The following is a 23,717-nucleotide window of genomic DNA, read 5'->3' on the forward strand; positions in this document are numbered from 1 at the left end:
TTCCCCCAGAGGAGCTGGAGGAAGTGGCTGGGGCGAGGGAAGTCTGGGCATCTCTGCTTAGACTGCTGCCCCGGTCCCAGATAAGCGGAGGAAGATGGATGGATGGATGGTATCAAAGTCTTTACATATTCCACTTTAAAAGATAAATCATCTGAAGCTTCACTGTAAAGAAAGAAAACAAAGGTTCCCAACACTCGCTGATGTATAAAGATATATTTTAGGGAAATGTAAGCTCTGAGACTAAATCCAAGACATGAGAAGATGACTAAAAATATAGTGAAGGGCAGAATTTCCATAAAAATGACAAAGACAAACATTAAAACACTATTTCAGATTTTCTTTTATTTTTCTCAATATTTGGTGGAAAATATGAAAGAGAAACTGCATAAAAACAAATTCATTTAAGAGTTTTTAAGATTTTACTGTTCAATGTTCTTTCCATTTAGGGTATTTAACTATAAAAACGTGATTCCAAAATAAGTCATCTGTTGAAGTCAACAGATGATGTTGGGAGTTCTTTCAAAGGAAGGGGGCGTGTCTGTAAGGATGTCACAGGGATTTGTCTCGCCGCAGGCCTCCTTGCTTCTGCAGCGCAGCGATGAGCTCCTCCAGAGTGGCGATGCCATCCTGCAGCTCGGCGGGAAGCTGACCTGTGCCCGCATCCGTGTGCAGTTGCTGGAAGATAGCAAAGCAGGCGAGGTGAGAGGCTGAGGGGGGAACGCCTTAAAAACAACTTTCATGGCTGCTCTAGATCCTCTGATGCAGCAGTCAACCAAAACAGTTGCAAAAGCACAACTTGATTAGAATCACAACGGTACACAAATAATTTTGCCGGGGTTCCATTGGTGCTAAAAAACATGTTTTTGGCACAAACGGATTCTAATCACAAAGGAACATCATCAAGGCATAAAAGTAACATTTCGTAAACATCAAAGTATTTTATTAAGCTAAACTGATTTTGATGATTAAATTGTAAACTTTTGTGTTTTAGACCTTTTAATTATTAATCAACCAGTAACCAAAAAGACTGTGGCAGGATGAGTTTGGGCTGCTTTCATATGGAGGTTTTTCTGGTCCATCAGATTCTGAATTCTTTTTAAACCCTCAAATTTTCGTTCTGAATTTTTAAATGCAAAGGTTTTAAAAATTCAAATTGAAAATTCGAGGGTTTAAAAAGTTCAGAATCTGATGGAACAGAAAGACTTCCATAGCTCACTGTGTGAAGCACAACAGTTCCTATAGTCTGCTTTGTTAGACAGGTGTGAAAGCTCACCAGGGGCCTCATTTCTGAAAAAAAAAACAACTGTAAAAATGTGTGCATGCATAGATGGTAAACGTCTGTATTTATAACAGAAAAGGTTTTTGTGAACATTTTAAATCCACACAGTACTATGAGTGAGAGACCAGCAGGTTTTCTACAGCAGAAATGAAGAGACTTGAGGGCAAAAAAATATTACACAACGCCACAGAAGCTACACAAACTGATATGATGACACATATCTGCACTGATCTGTTAATTTTGTCACCATTATGTAAGTTAATAAGATAGAACAGGAAGGACTTGAGACAGTTTCTATCATAAATAAGCTATCTAGATATATAGTTTTGAATTCATGATCTGTGTGACTGTCACATCTCTGGCCTAAAAGCACACTACGCTGCAAAAACAAGCCCCTTCAAAACAAGTCAAATATTCTTACCCCATTGGGAGATTTTCTTTAAATAATCAATAAAAAAGGCTAATGGTGTAAGAAAAATGGTCTTAAGAATTCCTATTTTAAGAAAGAAATTCTAGTCCCAGAGACATGTTTTCTCAAAGGGAGATTATTTCGTTTTTGATTTGGTTCCGTTTCGGTCTCTGGTTCTCTTCCGTTAGAGTCATGTGTGAAAGCAAACCAAAGCCTCCCAACTCAACAGCCTGTGGGGGAAATCCTGAACAAAAGCAACCTAAAGCACGGTCGGGAGTCACACAACAACCAGAAAGTGTTTGGGGAAAATTGACTGTATATGTGAACTGGACTGAGTGACATATTCTTGCTGATACTAATTTATTTACAATTTTTTTTTTCTATAGACAAAATTATTCAATAGAAACCGACCAGTCAGATGCCGGAATAAAAGTCTTTGGTCTCACATCAAATGTTTGAAATGTCTGATTGACAGATTCTCCCAAACCCATTTTCAAGTAGTAGGGGTGGGGTCTTCCAACAAGCTCACTCCTGATTAGAGAGAGTAGTTCCCATGGAAACATTGACTCAGACCAATCATTGCTTTCTTACGGCTTCTGTTATGTTGCTACCGCAGAAAAAGGTGAGTCTGAACCCCCACCGGTCCCAAACACACTGACACCCCCCACCCCAGAGAAAGCAGAAATGTCAGCTTCACTCAGATAAAAAGTGGCTGGACTTTACTTTGGCTTTGGTGACCAGACTCCGGAGGCTGAGGCGGGTGGAGGAGAGCATCTGCAGAGCTTCAGCAGGGTTGCTCTTCTTCTCACTGCAGCTGATGGTCACTAAGAGATGAAGAGACATTCAGGGACTGCAGGAACTTTTAAAAAACACAACAGCTTTTTATTGGAAGATTTTCCAAACAAACAGAAGTTAGTTTTTTGTGTTTTAGACTGAAATGACTGCTAATCGGGGAATGAGCTCCAACAGGTGGCATCACTGCAGTAACAACCTCCTCACAGGTCAGCTCTTCCCTCTTCCTGATGGCAGGAAGCCCAGCTGCTTCCTGCCTCCTCCGCCTCTGCTGTGAAGGTCAACCGGTGGTGATTTATGGAGACAGTTTCCTCCTGCTCTGCTTTATCTGTCCTTTGCTGTGAGTGTCGTCATCTGAGCTGGATCTGCACAACAGCTGGCTGCTGGCTCTATTACTTCATCTTCACATTGACCTTGATGTTGACGTTTCCAAAAACGCTGCTCGGAGCATCTTAATCTCTCCTCAATCTATCTAACGTGGTTTATCCAAACATTCACTCTGATCCTTTAAGTTCTCAGATCTTAAGAGGAAATAAAATTGTGGGAAAAGTATGACTCCGCCCCTTAAAGACCCACTGATCATCCTTTGATTTAAAGTCTTTTAATGACAATTATGCTGTTTTTAGCCAAATTTCAAAAACCTGTCATTTTCTCTGACAATGTTTCTGCAGAGCATCAGGAGTTCATTAGACAGTGGGGTGCTGTTTGTAAAGCTGCAGTCCAATATTACCAGCAAAAATGTTTGTTATTTAGCCTGTTTTAGGAGAAACAAAACAGGTTTCATCTTTCAAATGCATAATTTTATCTTTAATTCCTGTATTTATACGTGTTATATTTATTAAGCTAAATGTTTAACTCCTAACTAAATATTTAGCTTACATGCAAATAAACTTGCCGATAAGTGGAAAAAGACTACCAAAATAAAAGCTGGATTTTGCGCTCTTATTCTGGCCAGACTCGTTGTCTATGCATGTTCTTCTGAATCAAGACATGTCCAACTTGCTGGCTGAAAACATCGATGAGCCGTTTTAACTGCTATTCTTTCGTAAAAGGGGTTCTTCTCAGGGCATCGCTGCACTTTAGAGAGCTGTCAGTACAGCCTCCTCTACTGGAACACTTGCCACCCTCACCTGAAAGGTATTTCTCCTATCTAAAATATATTGGTTTGATTGACACCAGAGGTGGACGGGGGATCTGTTTACTTTTGTAGAGTCTACAACCGTGCAGTGTTGGTCCACAACCTTCTGCCTGCTTCATTAATCAGTCATTGTATCCAAATTCAAAAGTGCTCATTTCCACACGACAGCAGGGGGCGCTACTCGAATAATGTGAGATTATTATAGCAGACCAGCCGAGGACCAGCCGGCCATGCTTACTCCCCGTCCCCTCTTTTATCTACCCACCTTCAAAGGGAGGTAGGCATGAGCTAGAAAGAACTATTGAGATCATTTCTGTCAGGGACTGGTATTGAACCAGCTCGCACTGGACGGGGTTATGATTTCACCAGAGCAGTAGATGCAGCAGGAAGTGATAGAAAAAAAAAAGAAATAAAATTAAAAAACAGTCAGAAGGCTGTGGACCTAAACGGCATGGTTGTGGATTCTACAAAAGACATCAAAATATTTAATTTGCAAACTAAACATTTAATTCTATTAGCTTAAATATTTAGTCTTAAAAGTAAACATTTGGATCGTAAACTCATATTTTTTTTTACTTTAAATTAAACAAATTAAAAGGGGAAAATCTGCATTTTAAAGAGGAAGCCTTAATTTATTTATTTTTTCTAAAAAACGGTAAATAACCAAAAATATTGCTGGTCATATTTGACCGTACAGCTTTACAGACAACACCCCATGACATAATAAAATTACATTACATATCATAACATTACCTGCAGCAAAAAAGGCAAGCAATGATGAAACTGATTGTAGCATCTACGTTACTGCTAGAAGCTTTTTCAAACCACATTTTTTTGTCTGCTCCTGATTCACAATGATTTGAATAAATAAAACACTCAGAAATGCAGTTGTAAGCTTAGTTCTTTATGCGTGTCTTCCAACATCTGAAAATTCCACAAGAATATGTTAAAAACACCAAAAATGGGTTTTCTATCGGAGTTGGTCTCAAATTCTGATTTTCTTTGACACCCGTGAGACACTTTTTATGTAGTGATTTAACATGAATAGAAGACATTTTTTTTAATACTACATGATGGCTGCTTGAAGGATTTGGAATTTCTCAAACATATGGTGTTTTTTTTCCAGTAATGTCTCAGATCAGACCTCGACTTTCCTTTCTTTTGTCTGATCCATTCAGAGATTTGGACCCCTTTCTAGCAGCAGAAGGTGCTCTTACAGCAAACCCGTCATTGATGCATTTGTAAAGCCTCTGCTGATAAACTCTGAATCGAAGCTCTCACCTTGTCCCATGTGGACGGCCCGTTTGATCACCTCTTTGAAGAGAGCGGGATCTTTCTCCCAACTGCCAGCTTGAACCTCGCAGCGATGAGCTTTGGTCAGGAACTGCAGCGCCTGGAAAAAGCACAATTTGATCTGTGTGGTTAAGGTCATTTGGGTCTTTAGACGGTCTGCCGGGTTTACTCTTAGGGCCGTCAGTCAAGTTCATGATACAGGAGCTGCATTTAAACAGTTTATGAACTTGAGATCAAGCTCAACATCATCCTGTCATGTAGAAAGTCCAGAGCCATTCATACCTATAAAAATGTCATCATCTTAAAGTTGATCATCTTGAACAAAGTTTTACATCCAAAGATAGAAAAAGCTGGCTGCTCCTTTATTACGTCACCTCGATTAAGCCGGGGCTCTTCAGGAGATTTTCCAGTCAGTTCTCCACAGGAAACAGATGCCATCTACTTTAGTGCACCATTATTTGAAAGAATAATCTCTGAACTTCTACAGCCTTCTGCCTGCTTCATTAATCACATTCATTGAATCCAAAGTCAAACATGCTTATTTTCCACATGACAGCAGGGGGCGCTAATCGAATAACGCGCGGTTATTATGACAGTGCAACCTTAGCCCTTGTGCTATCCTAGGCACTTTAACAGTGGGAGTTGGGTCATCTAGACCCACTAGACAGTGCTCTGAACCTTTTTTCTTCAATGATTTGTAATCTTCACTGGTGTCCATGGATTACATGAAATCTTTCCACCTTTATCCACCTTTGTCATGGTAGGGAGAACACGTCAATGCAAGGGTGGGGTCATCTAAGATAGCACAAGGGTTAAGAACAGTTGAGTTCTACAAAATTTGATTTTTTAATTTTTTTTGTTTTAGAATATTTAATTTTACATTTTGTCTTTTATAGATGTGTATAAGTGTGTATTAGAGCATTACAGGCTTCTTATCTTTTTAAGTTGAACAACTTGCAGAATCACTAAATTGCATGTATTTTTGCTCCACTGTTGTCTGTTCTGGATATGCTGGGTGTAGTATCAGTAAAAATCAAATTCACTGTGAAGCACAGTGGTGGAGGGGTAATGATGTGGGTTTTCATGAAGCCTCCTGACACTGTAGTCTTTAAAAGAAGCTGAAGGTTAACCTCAAATTGGAGCTGCTCCTTAAGGTGGATCTACAAAAACCTTACATGTCGAAGTATAAATAGGCAGGTTGCTGCTAACTGATCAAATGTATTTGTTTGGGTAATTGAACCTTTTAAAATAAAAGCAAATGTACTTCAGATTGATTGATAGATTTTTACTTTTAAAGTTAGCTTTTTTTTTTACTTTATTAACCTGTAAATCTGTGTCATTCTGTCTGTATTTAAGTGCTGGAACAATGAAGAAAACAGCGAAAAAGTGAAATCATTAGATACACTAGTCTTTTTCATTCAATTCGAGCTCTGCAAAAACAGAGTTAGGTTCTAACTGTGAAAAAGGAAAACCCTTCCATACATGGGGCATTTGTTACACATAGTGAGAGTCCGGGTCTCTGACCTTGTCATTGTCCTCTGGACTGTCGCTGCAGCCATCACCATATAACAGTGCGTACTGCCGCCATATCTCAGCGTCACTGCTGTGGCGGGAACTGACCCGACCCAGGAGCTCCTTCAGTTTGGGGCTCAGCGCTCCGGCTGGAACCCCCTGGCTGTCATTCAAGTTCTCAACCACCGCTCTGACCAGGATCTGCAGAATCTTTGAAGGAGAAAATATCATAAATAAAATAAAATAAAAATCATTTTTATTAGGAGCACCACACAAGAAACTCAAAGACAATGTACAGAATAAAAATAAATCAGAGTAAAAAGATGGATAAAAACAATAAAAAGTCAGGACAAATCTCCATTTGAAACAGATGTTCTACTTTGATGAGAACCATTAAAAACTACTGAAGATGTAATGAAATAATAAAAAAAAAAACTTTTTTGCTTGTGCTACATTTCCTGTTTTTAGTGATTATCAATTATAGTTTACCAACAGGACTCAAAGTGGCAGCTGGACTCTGACTTGTTTGCAGGAGCTTTTTGTGCGCATGTACCAGTGACGTGTGGTCAGGTGAGGCAAATCCTCACCTGTCATAATCGTGATAAAATAGAAAAAGGTAAATTAAGTAAATATTATTTTCCACTGATCTGTGTTAAATATACATGTTCAGTCAACTCAACATGTTTTCCACAGTTTCTGAGGTTAAAATCGCCGAATTTGAGTGTTGCGCGATCACAGACGGAGCGGAAACCCTTGGTGAGGCTCTGGAGCGCTGTGCCTCATGTCTGACGGCAGGACTCAATGTTAACAGAGAATAATTTATTTGATTTTTATGATCATTTTTCACAACATTTGATATCTGATTAAAGCACCAGAATTTGAAGTTGGAAAACTATCAGAAACAGTTACTGAGGGTCAAATGTGTGCTGAACACATCTGTATACTTTAAAATGTTTACAGTACATATGAATATTTTATACACAAGAAGAGTGTTCTATCCATGTCCATAAAAGATATATCCTCTGTTGGACAAATATCTTCTTGTGTGTAATTTATAAGCTGTTAGCTGCCATTGGATGAAAGGTGAAATATTTAGTTCTTTCATTGTAAATCTGACTCCAGAGGAGTTGGTGCCTCACCAGCCATCAACCTCACCGCACGTCACTGGCATGTACATATAGTCATTCAAGGACAAGTGTGACTCTAAAAGTGTGTAGAGCCCTACAGCACAGCTTGAACTACTTCTGCAACCCAATGAGAGGCCGCCATGTTGGAAATATTCACTTAAGATTAGCGATGTACAAATGACCCACAAACAGACATGCAGAGATGGACTTGAACCAAAAGTGAAGGAGTGTTATTTGAGTTTTACTGAATGAACTGATGGAGATGATTCATATCAAAGGCAACCCATGTTTTCTGATGACCTCATTGGTCGTGGGCTTGTTAATGATCTTCTCCATGTTGAGTAAAAAAGCTAAAGATTATCAAACTTTTTTGAACACCTTCCCATGTTAAATAATTAAATAATAATGAAATGTAATCAACGGCAGACTCAAGATTTTTATCATAATTTCTGAGAAGGAGCAAAATTCTCTTGGAGCTCAGCAATCATCTTTTTGTCAGCAGTTTGTCTTCACTCTCTGGTTCTTCAGGATTTTTAGTAAACATTCAAACTGTAACTGAATTGTTCTGTCTGACCAAATCCGACAGCTGTATCCACGGCAACAACTGACTGCTTCTCTTTAAAACGGAGTTCTGGAATCGTCGTCAAGCGTATGTTTTAACAACGCCAACATGGCTGACTTCTGGAACAATGTCACGTGACAACAGCCAATAGAGTGAAGTTTGTTTTCAAAACTACAAAGGGGTGGGGTTTAAAGTCATTGCTCTTTCAGTCGTGATCGTTGGCAGACTACAAATTAACCTAGCTGTGGACATTTCCAGAAGTTACAGAGTTTGTTTGCTGCTTGACTCAAAAATATTTTGACGATCCACAATTTGGAGTTCTTGTTTTTACCTCCAAAATTGAAAAAGATGTCAAACCAGAGATCTTTTTCCAGAAGGCAGAACAGCAGAGGGCCCAACCTGGTGCCCCAACTCTACCACACCATTGATAATCTGAATTTGCTTCTGGAACAGGAGAGAGAGCGATTTCTTCAGGAGAACGAAAGAGCATCGTTTTTGGCTTTTGAACTGGACCGAGCAAAACGCCGATTTGAAAAGCAAATTCAGCAAAAAGAGAATAGGATCCACAACGAAAACCAAATGAGGGAAGTACTGAGGAGGCAGAAAAATAAGCTGTTGAATGACAAGGAAGAACTGAAGGCAGCTCTTCTTGCAGAAGAAAACAAAAGTAAACGTCTGCAGGAGGAACTGGATGATCTTCGTCTGCAGATGGCTTCCCTCCAAGGAACATCCACCTCAGAGATGGATTTAAAGGAAGAGCTGGACCAGATAAAGGTTCTGTGCCAAGAACTCAGCTCCAATTTCGACTCTGAGATCCTCGAGGCCAGACAAGAAGTCGAGACCCTAAAGCAGCAGCTCCACAAAGAAGTCTCAGTCTACACTCAGGAGCGGACAAACACCCTGCAGCTTCTTGCTGAACTGAAAGCTGAGCACGATAGTCTTTGCCAAATGGTGAGTAAAGACCTTGCTGACTTTATAAAGGAGCTTAGTCTGGAGACGGAGCTAGAGGGTCTGAAGACACAGCTGGAGGAGAAGAACGCCCTCATCCGTCAGCTGCTGAGAGACAACCCTGCTCCAAGCCTGATCCGGCAGCAGGTGCACTTGCCGCTGGTCTGTGTACAACGCGTGGAAAACACTCAAGAATCAAGGAATCCCAGAGAACCGGGGCACCATCTGGACTCAGAGATTCTAGAGATATCTGAGGAGAATCCCAGAGAGATCCCCAAACCCAAGAAAAAGTCTTCTTGGAGGAGAGCCAGACGCTGTCTGTGTGTGGGGGGAAAAAAGACCTCAACAAACTAGGACTCTGGCACTGATGTTATTGTGGCTTCAGCCCACAAAATCCTTTTTGGAAATATGCAGTTTTAGGATTTTAAGATTTTTACCTCAAGTTTTGGACATTTTATTTGTTTTAAGAACTTTTTCTTTTTTTCTGTTGATCTTCAATACAGCTTACTTAGATGTTTTACATGTATTTTAAGCATCTTATCTTTTAATTTTTAATATTTTAATGCGTATAATTTTGTTGTGTTTTGCATATTTTTACTTATAAATTGTGTTCTTTAATCTTTGCAGTTTTGTTTTTGTGCTTAGTATAGAAAAACAATTAAAACTTTTCAACTTAACTTTAATTATTTTATTAATTTAAAAAATGACATTTTGTTCCTCAACAGAAACGTTGTTCGATTTAGGAAAATCTAAAACAAAAATATTAAATGATTTTGCCTCAATAAGTCTGTAGTTCACTAAAGGAATCTAAAGAAGTCTTTGTGGGGAACATAAAGCTTGGTTTGTCTACATTCTTCAGAAAACCTCCGTTTTAAAAAAGTGGTGTCACTTTGAACAAAATATATAAGCTCAGAAGTCCAGCAGCATTCAGGTTCAAGTCAAAGAGGCTGCTTTTACAAATCCCCTCCTTCCAGGTTCTATCAGGAGATACATGAGTGCCAATATCCATTAAGGTTTGGTTTTTCAATACTCCTCCCAAAAATAAAAATAAAAACAAAGGGAAAAAAACAGTAAAACCCAAATTTACTCCAGTTTCTACTTAAAGAACACCGAAGCAAAGAGAAAATATCAGCTTCAACATGAGAGTGAGGCCATCACCAAAGACCCACAGGAAGGCTGGAGTCCTCAAAACCAGGAACAACAGTGCCGTTTGTGTCCAGATCAAGCACTGCAGAAAACCAAATCCTACCGTGTCATTTTGTCTAGTTTCTAGTATCATGTTAAATTTACTGCAAGTCAAAACCAACTTACCAGTAACTTCTCAGTAAGATGTAATGAATTTTTAAGACAATAAACTTGAATATCTGGAGTCATCTAACCTTGAAAACATCTTAACTGAGGAAATTTTGAACGGAGCAGGCTGTTTTTTACTTTACATAATATTTTTAAGCAAAAGTTTTATCTGTAAATGGTTAATTGTCTGGTTTCAAGTAACAGACTTTATTGATTTAGGAATACTGAAAAGTTTTAGCATAACAGTTTAATTCAGGTGCGTCTTATCTTGACTCTAAAAAAACTTTTTGGACTAACATGATCTTTTTCCGATGACTCTTCACTTATTCAAATCCCTTGGAAGGAACTGATATTTACATCAATTGTGTCTTTGTTAATAGTTTGAGTGTTTTTGCAGCCTCCTAATCTAATGTGTGAACTATTTCTTGCAACAAAAAACAACGTATTTAGGATGAAAATGTGTTAGTTCTAATTCCCCACATTCTGTTCCCATTCTTGAAGTGACAAATATTGCAGTTCCTCAGATGACCACTAGAGGTAGATTTTTGGAAAGTGGGGATTTTTTTATTGACAGCCATGTTAAATGGTACAAACTTTTTTATTGCTTCAACAAGTGATCAAACACCCATTCATGGAACATTATTGAGGAAGGCAGAGTAAACTCCAGGTAAAATGCCCGTCCCACTTCAAGCTAATTTATGTTAATGATCAGGAAACGCTTTTAACTGCAAGGTATTGACACTAAAATCATGACTTTTTGCATGGAGAAGCTGAAGATAAAATGCTGCACATGAATGTATCTGACGGAGAATGTGGTTTGTGTCCTGATAGAGACAAACAGGAGATTCCTTCACCTAATCAATCTGCTGCTACTCTAATGTTCCATGGGGAACCGATCGTCAGAAGTGAACAGGAGCAGCTCCTCCACCAAATAGAGGAATATGTAATGTAGCGTGAACTGCGCTGAAAATAAATTAATTTGTTTTTTTTAGAGTCTGAAACGACAGGAAGCCCCACAGCTAGAATTTAATCACTAAGATGCGTCTTTTTTCAATTTAACCTCATAGAAATGCAGGAACAAAGTTATAATTGAGAAGCAGCAAAAATTAATAACCCTGGAAAAAATATTGTTTTCCTCGCCTTGTTTATTCAAAACAGACAGATAATTTTCTTCCTAGAATGCTTTGGCGCCTGTGCAATTACTATGGCGTGACTAAGAGAGGCTCCTTGTTCAGCTGTTGTAATTGGCTCTGCATATGTGAGCACAATGAAATGACTCATTAGTGCTGCGGGATACAAAAATCTGTTAGCCAAACTTTGGACAAGATTACACCTGCTGGGAATGTCGCATTGGCAGAAAATAAAGTGGATTCCGTGTCTGACAACACCACGTTCCACTGAAATGGAAAAAATATTAAGGGTTGGGATCCCACTAAACTGAAGACAAACATTTATATGCAAAAAAAAACAAACATTAAAATGAAGTGTTACTTAGAAAATTGCCTTAAATCAATGTAAGATTCTGTAAAAGAAATAAAACAGGCTTTTTAATTCTAGAAAAAAAAATTGAAAAATTTGTCATCAGCCAATCATCATCCTCCCCATGAAGAACGTCACTTGATAGAGATGCATCGCCTGACAAATACGTCACTGCACGTGTTCAGCAACCAGAGTCCAGCTATGTGTGGTTTTTCTTCCTCCTAAACTTCAGAAATTTGTGATCTTTCAGCATCAGACTCCTAACTGTGGATGCAGCTGCTAATGTGCCTTAGTTACGCTCGACTGACCCAAAGCCACGTCAACGCGCTGTGGCGCCGTCAACGTGAACGCTGCAAACACACAGGTCCAATTCATAAAGCTGTTAAGAAAAAAAGTTCATCATGTTCTAATCTCACATATTCATCTGAATGTCTCAATTTAACTCAAAATCATTTTTTTATTCAATTTAAAATCTCCTTTAAATGCTTCTGCTTTTCATAATAACCCTGTACATTTCTAATTATTGTGTTTTTATAAATATATTTATTGTAGATCTTTGGGAGCTGGTCATTTCTAAAAGTAGCTTCCATACCAAAAATGTGCGGGCATCCCTGCCCTAGACCTTCCCAAAAAAAGGTGGATCCATGGAACACAGTTCGGAGACTTGTTCTAGATTCATCTGTCAATTAAAAATCATGCTAAGGATAAAATCTCCAAGTTCATAAAAATTCACTATAGTAAATTATCATTCTTGTGGAATCTAACCATAGAAGAGAAAATAATTTTAAGAACAATCCTGTTATCTACCACTGTGAAATTGGAACATGTCACATTTGGGTAACCGGGGACCTACTGGATTACTAACTTGCACTACATTACCAAAACTATTCTTTCACCCAACCAAATGATCAGAATCAGGAGTCCTAATCACTTTGTCTGCTCACAGGTCTATAAAATAAAGCACTCAGGCATGCAGACTGTTACTACAAACATTTGTGAAAGAACGGGCCGTTTAGGAGCTCAGTGAACTACAGCGTGGAACTGTCACCTGTGCAACAAATGCAGTGGTGAAATTTATTCAGTCCTAAATATTCCACAGTCAACTATCATAACAAAATGGAAGAGTTTAGGAACAAAAGCAACTCAGCCATGAAGTGGTAAACTGATGGAGGGGTCAGCGGTTGCTAAAGAGCATAGTGCAAAGAGGTCGCCGACTTTCTGCACAGTCAATTGCTACAGAGATCCAAACTTCATGTGACCTTCAGATTAGCCCAAGAAAAGAACGCAGAGAGCTTCATGGAATGGGTTTCCATGGTAGAGCAGCTGCATCCCAGCCACAGGTCACCAAGTGCATTGTAAAGCCTCAGATGCCGCCACGGGACTCTAGAGCTGGACTCTATTAAACTCTAGAGCAGTGGAGACGCCTTCTCTGGAGCCATAAATCACACTTTTCCATCTGGCAGTCTGATGGACAAGTCTGGGTTTAGAGGAAGCTAGGAGAACGGTACATTTGGGACTGCATTGTGCCGGTGGAGGAGGAATTATGGTGTGGGGTTGTTGTTCAGGACTTGGGTTTGCCCCCATAGTTGCAGTGAAAGGCACTCTGAATGCTTCAGGATACCAAAACATTTTGGACAATTCCATGCTACCAACCTTGTGGGGACAGTTTGGAGCGGCCCCCTACCTCCACAAAACGATGCCATTTACTTTTTCTGGCAGCAAAAGGGAGCCAAAAAGTTGTATTTTAGACCAAAAATAAACGTTATAACAGCCTGGTGTCAAAAACAATCCTGTTTACTGATTTCCACATTTTAAACTTAAAACAAAGGAATGATCAACTTTCAAAAGAGGAATGACTTTGCAGTGCCAGTTGTGCACAAAGATGCTGCTGCGAGCAGCTCCTTTACCTGCACGTCTTTGTAGTTTTCCCTCAGATCCATCAGACGGTGGTACGTCTTGATGGCCTCAGCAAACTCTCCAATGTCAGTGCTGACGACAATGAAATTCTCCCAGATCTGCCAGTGCTCGTAGTTACACTTCAGGGCTTCCTGCAGGGTCCGAAAGGCTTTATTCCTGCCAGCGAGGAGGAACAGAAAAGAAAACATCAGCACTGAATGACTGCATCCACAGCGCACAGACAACTTCAACATATTTCTGAGCTGAAAGGAGCTTGTGCTGAATTGGCAACGCTGCTAACCAGGTATGACTAAAAGCGTTCCTGCTTTGCTTTTCAATTTCAGGCCTGAAGAAACAGGCTCCAACAAAAGCTCAGAGGGAACATTTATGCTCTGAACATGGCAGGCTTTCTGCTTTTTTTGTGGGGATGTTCTACGGTGCAGCCCGGTTTTCACAAAAGTGTCTGCGGCGGTAACGTCAGCTCAGCAGTTTGATCTGTTAGTGCGAAGCTGCAGAGCAGATGAAAGGCCACAGCGGAAGAGAAGCGTCTGCGTGATGCTCGCAGTCCAGGCTCTGAAACTGCTGATCTCCAGGAATTTGCAGATAATGTCATCTCAAAGAAATGAGAAGAAAATAAACCTAGTGATGCTGATTCTGCAGGGAAATATGAGATCAGATAATAATAGAATTACTAATAATAACAGGAACTACTAAAAATGCACACTGGTGTTGTTTTTTATCTAATAAGTGATGTATATAAATCTAAAACACGTTACTTTTTGCTCTTTTTCTGTAATTTCCACCTTATTGTGATGCACCAGCATCTGTCAGCCTTCATTTCTGTAAGTTTTGGCTCATCTGTGTTAAAGTTTGGAAATATTTTATATTAAAGAGACCTTCTCTGTTCATGTAAATGGCCTCTTTGGCTGCAGACTTGGAGTATGGGGTCTTTTGCACGCTCAGACTTACTTCATCTGCAGGCGGATGTAGGCTGTGGAGAGGTTGTTCCACGCTTCTGCGTTCTGGTGGGGGATGAGAGAAAGAGGGGAGGAAAGGGTCAGATATGGACGAAGAGTGAGGATGTAAGATCACAAAAAAAGTCTAAAAGTGTTTGTTCTTATACCAAATAGACATTAGATTTATAAATAAACAGGAACAGTTGAGAGAAGCAGTGCTACTGGGATTTAATGACTTTGAGAGTATTGTGGTTGCAATATACTAAAGACAGATTACAGATTATTCTAAAATTATTCTGTGGTACATTTTAGCTCAGTTTTACAGTGATGGGTTTTGGTTGTTCTTGTCTACCCTCTCTCTCTTCTTCAGCCCATAAACACCTGGCTCAGATTTCTTCTTTTGTGTTTGCAGCGCCACCCTGAGGAGTCACCAGGTACTGATGTCCTGAAGTTGAGTCATGGCCTCTGGGCTTCTGGTCTTCTCTTCTTGGAATTTGTTGCCACTCATCCAAGCAGCTTCCATCAGCCGGACACTTAGATGAGCGGTGAAGTGTTTCAAGAAGAGAAGACTAGAAGTCCACATGACTCAACTTCAAGATGACTTCACCTGGATAAATGAGAATTTTTTATCATGATCAGGTAGTGATGCCAAGTATAACAAACTATTTAATCATATTTGAGAGTTTTAAAAAAAAAATTAACTATTCTACAATGGTCTACAAACTAAATGCATTTTTCTTTTCCAACTATGCATGAAATTAACATTGTTTATAGCATAGTACTGAAGTTTTCTGAGAAGCGTTCAGTAAAACACACAAACTGACTTGTTATATGTACACTAAATTATATAAAATTAAAAAATAAATAAATAAAAATAAATAAATCAATTTTGCGCTTGAACCTTAAATCCTAAACAGAAGCGCTTCCACAGATTTGGCAAATGATCCCGTTTTAAAATGTTTAAACTTTATTTTTATAATATTTGTCTGTTTTTAGATTATGAATTCAAATTATGATGATAGAATAATAAAGGAAAAGACCTAAGAAAATGTTTACACACATTCTGGCTTTTTATTGTGAATATGATGCATCTTTTCCCCCTTTCTTACTTCATACTTTAATAAGAAGTTTGGTTTTGTACAGTCTGAAATCGAGGATTACTACTGCTCTTATTAAGTGTATTATGCATGTATTATGTAATATGTTCTTTAAAAGGTCCCTCTTTAAAAAAATGAATAAATAAAAAACAGATTTATTATTAATACCCACAACAATTATTCTTTACTCAGGACACAGAGATGATCGTGGAATCAAATAAAACAATAAAACAACAAGGTTGTGTTTTCTGACATCATGAATATGTTAAAAGCAAAACAAAACCTTGTTGTTTTATTTGAAAGAACAAAACAAAAAGAAAAAAAGACAACATTTATTTGAAAGCAGGAAAATAACGCCAATTTGAACAGTTAAAAGGATTTTTAATTCTCAATGTTTTTAACCTCTTTTTTTTACATCCTGAGAAAAGTCTTCAAGCGAAGGTTTTGATTTGAACTATTTTCAAAGTTAAGTGTTTAAAGATGCGAGTCATTTGATACAATTATTTTATTAATAGGAAGAAAAGAGAACTGGAAAACAGTTTTTTTTTTCTTTTCAAAAACATTTGGATTTTAACTTTTGGACAAATCTATGGACACTGGATGAACTTTCTGGAAGGGTTTAAGCCTATTAACCTTTTCATATGACCTAAAGCCACATCATGTCAGGTCAGACATGGCGGTGGTAGTGTAATGGTGTGGAGTTAAAACTGATTAGTTTTTTATTACAAACTAGAAGATAAATATTGGTTTATGACAAATAAGACATTTTTTTGCTTTGCAGCTGACCGATGATCAGACAGGGGGTTGAAATTAGAATATAATTAAAATTAGAAAAATAAACTAAAGCTGAATAAATTGACTATGGCATGGATCAGCATTTCAATAGCCATTGTGTTTTTGAAATGAAACTTGCTTCCTAATGCAGATTCTGTGCGACTCCTCCTAAACTCTCCGCCTAACAAAGACAAAGAGTCCTCGCTCATTTAAACAGCTGCATGGAAGCGGCTTCACGCTGTCTGGTTTGCATCACGTCTAGGTTAGTGCTCAGGTCAGGGTTGAGAGTTTAATTATGGCGTGCCGGTAAGGAGCCCGGGGATCCATTATGCTGGTGTGTGCCCTCATAAAGACAAGGCTGTGAGTGTTGTTGTGAACGGGCGAGTCCTGGTACTCACATCTGGCTCCAGTCCGACACACCTCTGGAAAGCTCTTGCAGCTCCCTCATAGCCCTCCAGGGCAAAGTAGGCACATCCGAGGGAAAACCACACACCAAGCTGCACATACACACAATAACAAATGTAAATCCATGTTTGGAGCAACAGAGCAGATCTTTCCCAAAAGCAGCTTGTTGTCTCTGCCTGGCTTCAGTAAGGAAGATGTAACTAAAATCCAGCTGTTGGTTTCGTGGTAGGAACGAGAACCAGGTCTGTGGGTTCCAGTTCCTAGCAGGAGATCAAAACGTTGTGAAAGGCTCGTCTCTCACTAAGTCCCTATTAATCTGAGTTAACATGGAGACGATCTACCCGCAGGTTTCCTTTTTGGGGTATGCTATACAAACAACAGTGTTAATGATCAATAGAGTCCAGATTTTAAGAGACCGATTCCAAGGAAAATTGTGTTATTGGTTTTTTCAACATCGTCTTTTAGTATTTTTCGGATGATGGAGGTCAGATATAAAGAAAAGTTGAGGTTAAAATTGCATTTCTAAGTATTTATTTTAATCAAATCAGGAGCAGAATAAAATATATCTATTGTAAAAAAAAAGATCATGTTTGCTACATAGAAAATAGGCTGGGCGAACCTCAGGCTCCCTGCTCCGCTACATTCTGATGCATCCACATGCAAAAAATAGATCCACGTACGTCTGCCTTTTCCTTGTTCACATTGCTATCTGGCTCACAAGTGTACGGCTGGATAGCTCCAGTATTGCTCGCCATTTTTGTTGTGAGGGGCTGTAAACTAGCTGGAGAGTGTGAAGACAGATGCATGACGGGAAGTGGGGCAGGTTTACTTCCTGCCAACTGTCCTGCCTGCCTACAACGCAGAGGTGAACTAACTGCAGAAACTATGTCCTTGAAAACAACACGTTTTTTTTCCATTTTAGCTCAAATGGAATAATCATAATGAAAAGACAACTGCAGACACTTTTAATAGATTAAGAAAAGATGATTCGAGTGGGTCTGAACTTCTATTTTTCTACTTTAGACGGAAAAATGTTCATAAAGAAACAAATTTTTGGAGAAAAAAAAACACTTGATTTAATGTCAGTTCTAAGGCTGTTTTTTTATTGTGTACCTGTTGTTGTAAGGAAATACTCTTGAAATCCTTAAGGGCTCCTCTGAAAACATTCTGAAAACAATTGAATCTTAAAGCTGTCAGCACTGAGCCAGTTCAGAGCTAGCTGCTTGTACCTGCATTGTGTTGATTTTGAGTGACTGTTCAAAGCACTCCACGCATCGCTGCAGCTCCTTGTTGCGGAGATGCAGCAGGGCTTTGGACCGCATGGCTCTGGCGCTGCGTCTGCCCGACAGCTCCCAGGCCTGGTCGTAGTACTGATGGTCTTTCAGGATGTCTCCCAGCAAACAATACAGAGTAGGTGTTTCCTTCTTTTCCAGCTCTCTACGTACGATCTCCTCAGCCTGAAAAAGCAGAGAAGAAAGACTGTGAATATTAACGAAGACGGTCGCTAAAATGGTAAATGGCGTATACCCATATAGCGTCTCAGACAGCCCAAAGCGCTTTACAGTCCCCATTCACCCACGCACACAAATATTCGCACACTGATCAGAGCTCCACTGCCTTAGACAGCCGCCAACTGATAACCACTATGAGCAATGTAGGGTTAAATGTCTTGCCCAAAGTCACTTTGATACATGGGCAGGCCGGGCGGGAACCGGACCTGCAACTTCTAATCATAGGTCGACCGCTCTTCCCCAGCACCACGGCTGCCTCACCATTGTCTGCTGTAGATTTGGGCTTCAAGGCAAAGTTGGGGCACTAAGGATCGGTCATCATGTCATAGGAGATGGCTACGGTAGGAATTCCAGTCTCTGTTAGAGACTTTCCTGTTTGAGCATTAACATTTGTGGTCATAGCAGTTCAGAATTGCATAGCATTGGGGGACTCACAATACTGTAACTGTATGTTAGACCATTGAACTGGATCATGGGGAAAGTGAATCGTTGAATCCCCACTGCATCTGTTTGGATATGTTTAAGTGGAAATTGACGAACGTGTGCTGTGCTAAATTCTACATATTCAATGTTGTTTCATTACATTACACCAAGCTTAGTAAAAGTGAAACAAAGGGTTTTCTTCGTTACTTGCTTCTTAACCAATTTTTAAAAAGCGATTTCCTGAAGTTTTTGTTGTTTTTAAATCTTTACGTCTCTACAAGGAATTTGCCAGATCTCTGATTTTTCACTCTTCCTGTTTTTGAGATGCTCACAAAGAACATGAAAACTGTTTTTTTTACTGTTTATTTGAGGCGTGCCCCTCTTTTATTGCAGCAGATATTCTTTATACATCATCGGGGGGGTTTCGCACTCAACTGTCCCATCCAAACTAGTAGACTTAATTGCTTCAGATGTTTCCCCACTATTGTGATTTCTGAAAGACAACAGTGTTTATGGCTTCTTTGAGTGCATAATGTGTTCTATCACCGGTAGGATGAAATAGATGAAACTGTTTCTGACAGATGACTGTGTGCTGCTTTTACCTCAGCAAAGTCAACATGAATGGTGCTGTTTTAGGTCGAGGCTGCTGCCACCCTATTATACTAAAACCTTTAACTGTGCAAACACAAAGCTAAGAGGTGGTGCGTGACATCAACACAAATAAAGTGGATATTTTGCAGAAAAAAAGGTTATACTGATTGGAAGATCGCAGGTTTGATTCCCACAAAAAAAAAAGAAAAAAAGAACGAAAGGGTGAGGAATCCGGAAGACATATTGAGACAAGTGTTGCATCACCACGGTGGCGTCTCGCTCCTCAGCTGCCCTCAGGTTAGTTCAGCAGCTACAGTGTGAACATTGTCAAAAGAGAAGTAATGAAATGTGCTCAACAGGGCAGTATTAAACATTATTTATGTGCAGCTGTGCGCTACAATGTCATTGTGAGTCACAGAGGATGAGAACACAGCACAGAGCAGGGAAACAACATTGGGCAGAGACCAAACAAATGGATTACCTTGTTATTATAAGAACAACACTGTTGGCTGGGACAGCACATGATTTGAGACGAGAGGGGAAGGGGACTTTTTTATTGGGCAAAAGCAACCTGGGTAATCAGATTGCAAGACAAAGCAGCCTGTAATTAAATAAAGGGGACCTGGCAGCGTAGACGAGTCCTTCTGACGGCTGAGGATGTGCAGGTAAAGTCTCAACAGTCTCTGTGCTAAAGTCCCGTCTGCACATCTGCACAAGCACAATGGATCATGCACTGTACGATGGCTGCATGCAAATGTCCATAGAAATAAATTAAAGTTAGGATTCGCACCATTTCATCTGCATAACTCCAGTATAAATTATAGTTTCTGCTCCTGGAGGACAGTTATCTCCACAATTGATTGCTTTGTAAACAGATGTCACATCTACAAATGGTTTATAATTAGCATAAGCTCTGAGTACGTAGTGAGCTCTCACATTCTATAGACAACAGAAAATGCAAACCAACAACACAACCCAAGGACAATTCTCTCTGAGCTTAAAATGTGACTTCTTAACTGATGCAGTGATTCTCTGCATAAGGTTATTAACCAAACTGGAGATTGTTTCTCCTGTTTTTTTATTTTTACTGAACCATCTCCATCATCACACTGGAGAGAAACACACTGAAGATGAAGAATAGAACAAAATGACTTCTCTTCTCATCTCATGTTGATCATGACAGATGCTCCGTCACATTAAACTGTGTTTTATGTGCTGCAGAGAAAATCAACAGGCCTGCAGCTACACTGAATGACTTAATATAACTTTGGAGCAATTTTCCACTGTCCCTGCAGTGATAATCACTTCTACCAACAACAAGCAGACTGCAGGATCAAACTCTGCCTCAGTTACTCCACAACTTTCCAGTTGGGGCAGAACCAAAAGGGATGACAAAAACAGCGTGTTGCAGAATGGTAAATGGTCTATACTTGTATAGTGCTTTACTACCTTCCTAGAAGGCCCAAAGTGCTATACAAGTCAGTCCTATTAACCCATGAACACACATTTACACACTGATAGTGACTCCGCTGCCTTACACTGACCCCAACCTATAACCAGCAGGAGCAATGGGGTTCAGTGCCTAGAGGATACTTCAACACATGGTGCAAGGTGGGAACCGAACTTGCAATCTTCCAATCAAGGGTTGACCCTTTGCACCATGGCCGATCGGTTACTTTGTTTGTACTTCAGATTTTAGATTGAAATAAACATGTTTTGTTTATTTAGAATTGCATCAAATGTGTCAAATAACACTGATAGAAGTAGGAAACTAGAGGAACCTCAAATATTCCTCTCTAGATTGAGAATACCAAGCATGTTAGACCAGCACCAGCAACTAAATCTATTTAGATGCAGAAAATTAGAGCCAACCTGACAGACTACTTTAGGAAGAAGAAATAATACTTAAGCTCCAATGTAACGATTCAGGAACTGGTGGTGTAGGAGCCAAGATACAGGAGACCAAGCTGGTTGGCAGAAATGTAAACATTTAATAAATAAACTTAAACATGACAAAAACCATGGAGGAAAAAAAGTAGTAACAAAGCAAATGACCCTACAATGACAAACTGAAAACCAGAGAGTAAAACACTCTCAGGGTAATTCACTAAGTGAAGACAGCCGTGAATGATCATCAACCTAAACCTGGAGTGTCTGACAGAGGGGACAACCTCAAACATGATGATCAAAACCAAGAAACATCACTGACAAAACCAGTCCAGAACACAAAGCGCTGACTTCTTTCTCTTAAAAGCATTGGTTTGTGTTATGATTGTAACAACAGCAGCTGCTGTTCCTGGCATTGACTTTTCATGTGAAACCAAAGATTGTGCTCCAGTTGAAAAAGGCTTTAACGTCTTCTGTTCCAGAAAGCTTTTACTCACTATCTGATATCTGCACGCTGAAGACAACATCTATTTAGAAAATTAAGTGTGAATAGTCAATTTCAATCTACCTAACCTCCCAAAAAAGAAAATAAAAAATCCCATACAAGCCATTTATAAATGGCTTGCAAATATTTGGTCACACATTAGATTGGGGGTCTGCAAAACACTTAATAAACTGTTAATAAGAACACTGTTAATATATTTATTAATCCCATACAAGCCGTTTATAAATAGCTTGTGAATATGAACCCCTATTTGGTCACGCTTTAGTTTGGGAGGCTGCAAAACACTCAAACTGTTAACAAGAACACAACTATTAAGATGTATTATTATCTTATAAGGTATTTGTATACAATAGCAGATGCTAACAAATACTTTATAAAGGATTAACAAATGCTAATAAATGTCATAATGAGCTTTATACCACATTACTCATGCTTGTTAATGTCTTATAAGTAGTTTATTAACGAATATTTTAATGTATTTATAAACAGATTATTTAAACTTGAAAGTCAGTTGTAAGACATTTACAAATGCTAATTAATGTACTTATAAGCAGCTTAATAAAATGTTAATGTTTTCTAAATGGTTTATTAAGGACTCTTATTATACAGTGTTACCAAATATAATAGTAATGATGAATTAAAAACAAATTTTAGATGACATCAGGAGGTCACGCTGACTTTGGCACGTCTCTGCAGAAAAACGAGCTGAACTGATGACTGCTTGAGATGAATGCTTTACTCTGAAAAACTAAGGTTTTACTTTGAAATCTTTGTTGAAAGCTCCCTGAGATTTGCCATAAACATGCATCCATAACTTACAGAATCTAACTTCCAAAAACCCGCCTGTACATCCTGCATTTGAGCGTTACGCACCATAAATCTGAACAGAGAATAATAAACTGCAGAATACGGCCAAAGTGACATCTGTTGTAATGTTTTTCATGTCAGACATATTTTCCAAAATGGATACGTGAGAAGACTAAAAATTGTATCCCTTCAAATAAAGAGAAGGAATAGAACATTGTACTTCATCAATCACCTGATAGAGAGCCTTATAAGATAGAAAGAGGTCTGCATCACTATTGATTCTGATGAATCCCTTCAGCGTTCCACCAGACCAGATAGACTAATGATGCTTCCGAAATAAAGTGCAGCTGTGCTGCATGTGTGCAATTCCACTGGCCGACAGAGCAGAAAAGATCAAGGGGTTTGGAGGTGGGTAATGTAACACTCTGTAGCCGCTTCATCCACATCAAGCAGCAGATTAAATCCTCCGAGAGCCTCTTGCTCAGCATCAGTGTGTGTGTGTGTGTGTGCGTGTGTGCGTGCGTGCGTGCGTGTGCTGAAAGCAGCACCGACAGTGTGAGAAATGGCCTTGTCTGGACAAAGAAGTGTTGGGTATTAAATGGTCCCTGAGCTCGAGCACTGAGGAAGCAGCAAGAGCTCTCTGAGGGCAGAGATCCAACTGTGTCGCTGTGTGTGATGCTGGTTGTTAGGCTGAATGTGCTGCTGTCGTGATGGGAGGTGGTGGCAAACACCTAATCGCAGTCAGAGATAGGAGCAGGTTCAAGCTGGAAAAAAATAATTAAAAACGAATACTGGTAATAAACTGTGGAGCTTGGTGGCAACAAGGAAGATCTGCTGCTAAACAAAAAAACAAAAAACCTGTGAGCATAATTATCACTGAATAGTGTCAATGTAAAGGTCAGAAATAAGATGTTTACTCATATCAAAGATATCAGGACTTCAAAATAACCTTCAAAACGACGTGCTTACCTGGGCAGATCATTGTGGTAGTATAGCATTGCTAGTGAGGATAGATGTTGGTCAAAATGACTTT

At 39.3% G+C, this 23,717-nt stretch overlaps 1 protein-coding gene across 1 annotated transcript in view; it reads right to left on the reverse strand.

Annotated features, from left to right (window-relative positions):
* Nucleotides 1-316: 316 nt before the first annotated feature.
* Nucleotides 317-23,717, reverse strand: part of ttc27 (tetratricopeptide repeat domain 27) — a 72,171-nt gene continuing 48,770 nt past the window's right edge. The window contains exons 13-20 of the mRNA XM_023963354.1: nt 18,190-18,417; nt 16,954-17,052; nt 14,698-14,750; nt 13,740-13,905; nt 6,436-6,633; nt 4,900-5,011; nt 2,412-2,512; nt 317-675 (exon numbers count right to left, since the gene is read on the reverse strand). Of these exons, the coding sequence (XP_023819122.1) occupies nt 550-675; nt 2,412-2,512; nt 4,900-5,011; nt 6,436-6,633; nt 13,740-13,905; nt 14,698-14,750; nt 16,954-17,052; nt 18,190-18,417 (1,083 nt within the window). The 3' untranslated portion in view covers nt 317-549. The remainder of the gene's footprint in view (nt 676-2,411; nt 2,513-4,899; nt 5,012-6,435; nt 6,634-13,739; nt 13,906-14,697; nt 14,751-16,953; nt 17,053-18,189; nt 18,418-23,717) is intronic.

The sequence above is a fragment of the Oryzias latipes genome, chromosome 15, assembly GCF_002234675.1.
Source record: "Oryzias latipes chromosome 15, ASM223467v1".
Lineage (NCBI taxonomy): Eukaryota > Metazoa > Chordata > Actinopteri > Beloniformes > Adrianichthyidae > Oryzias > Oryzias latipes.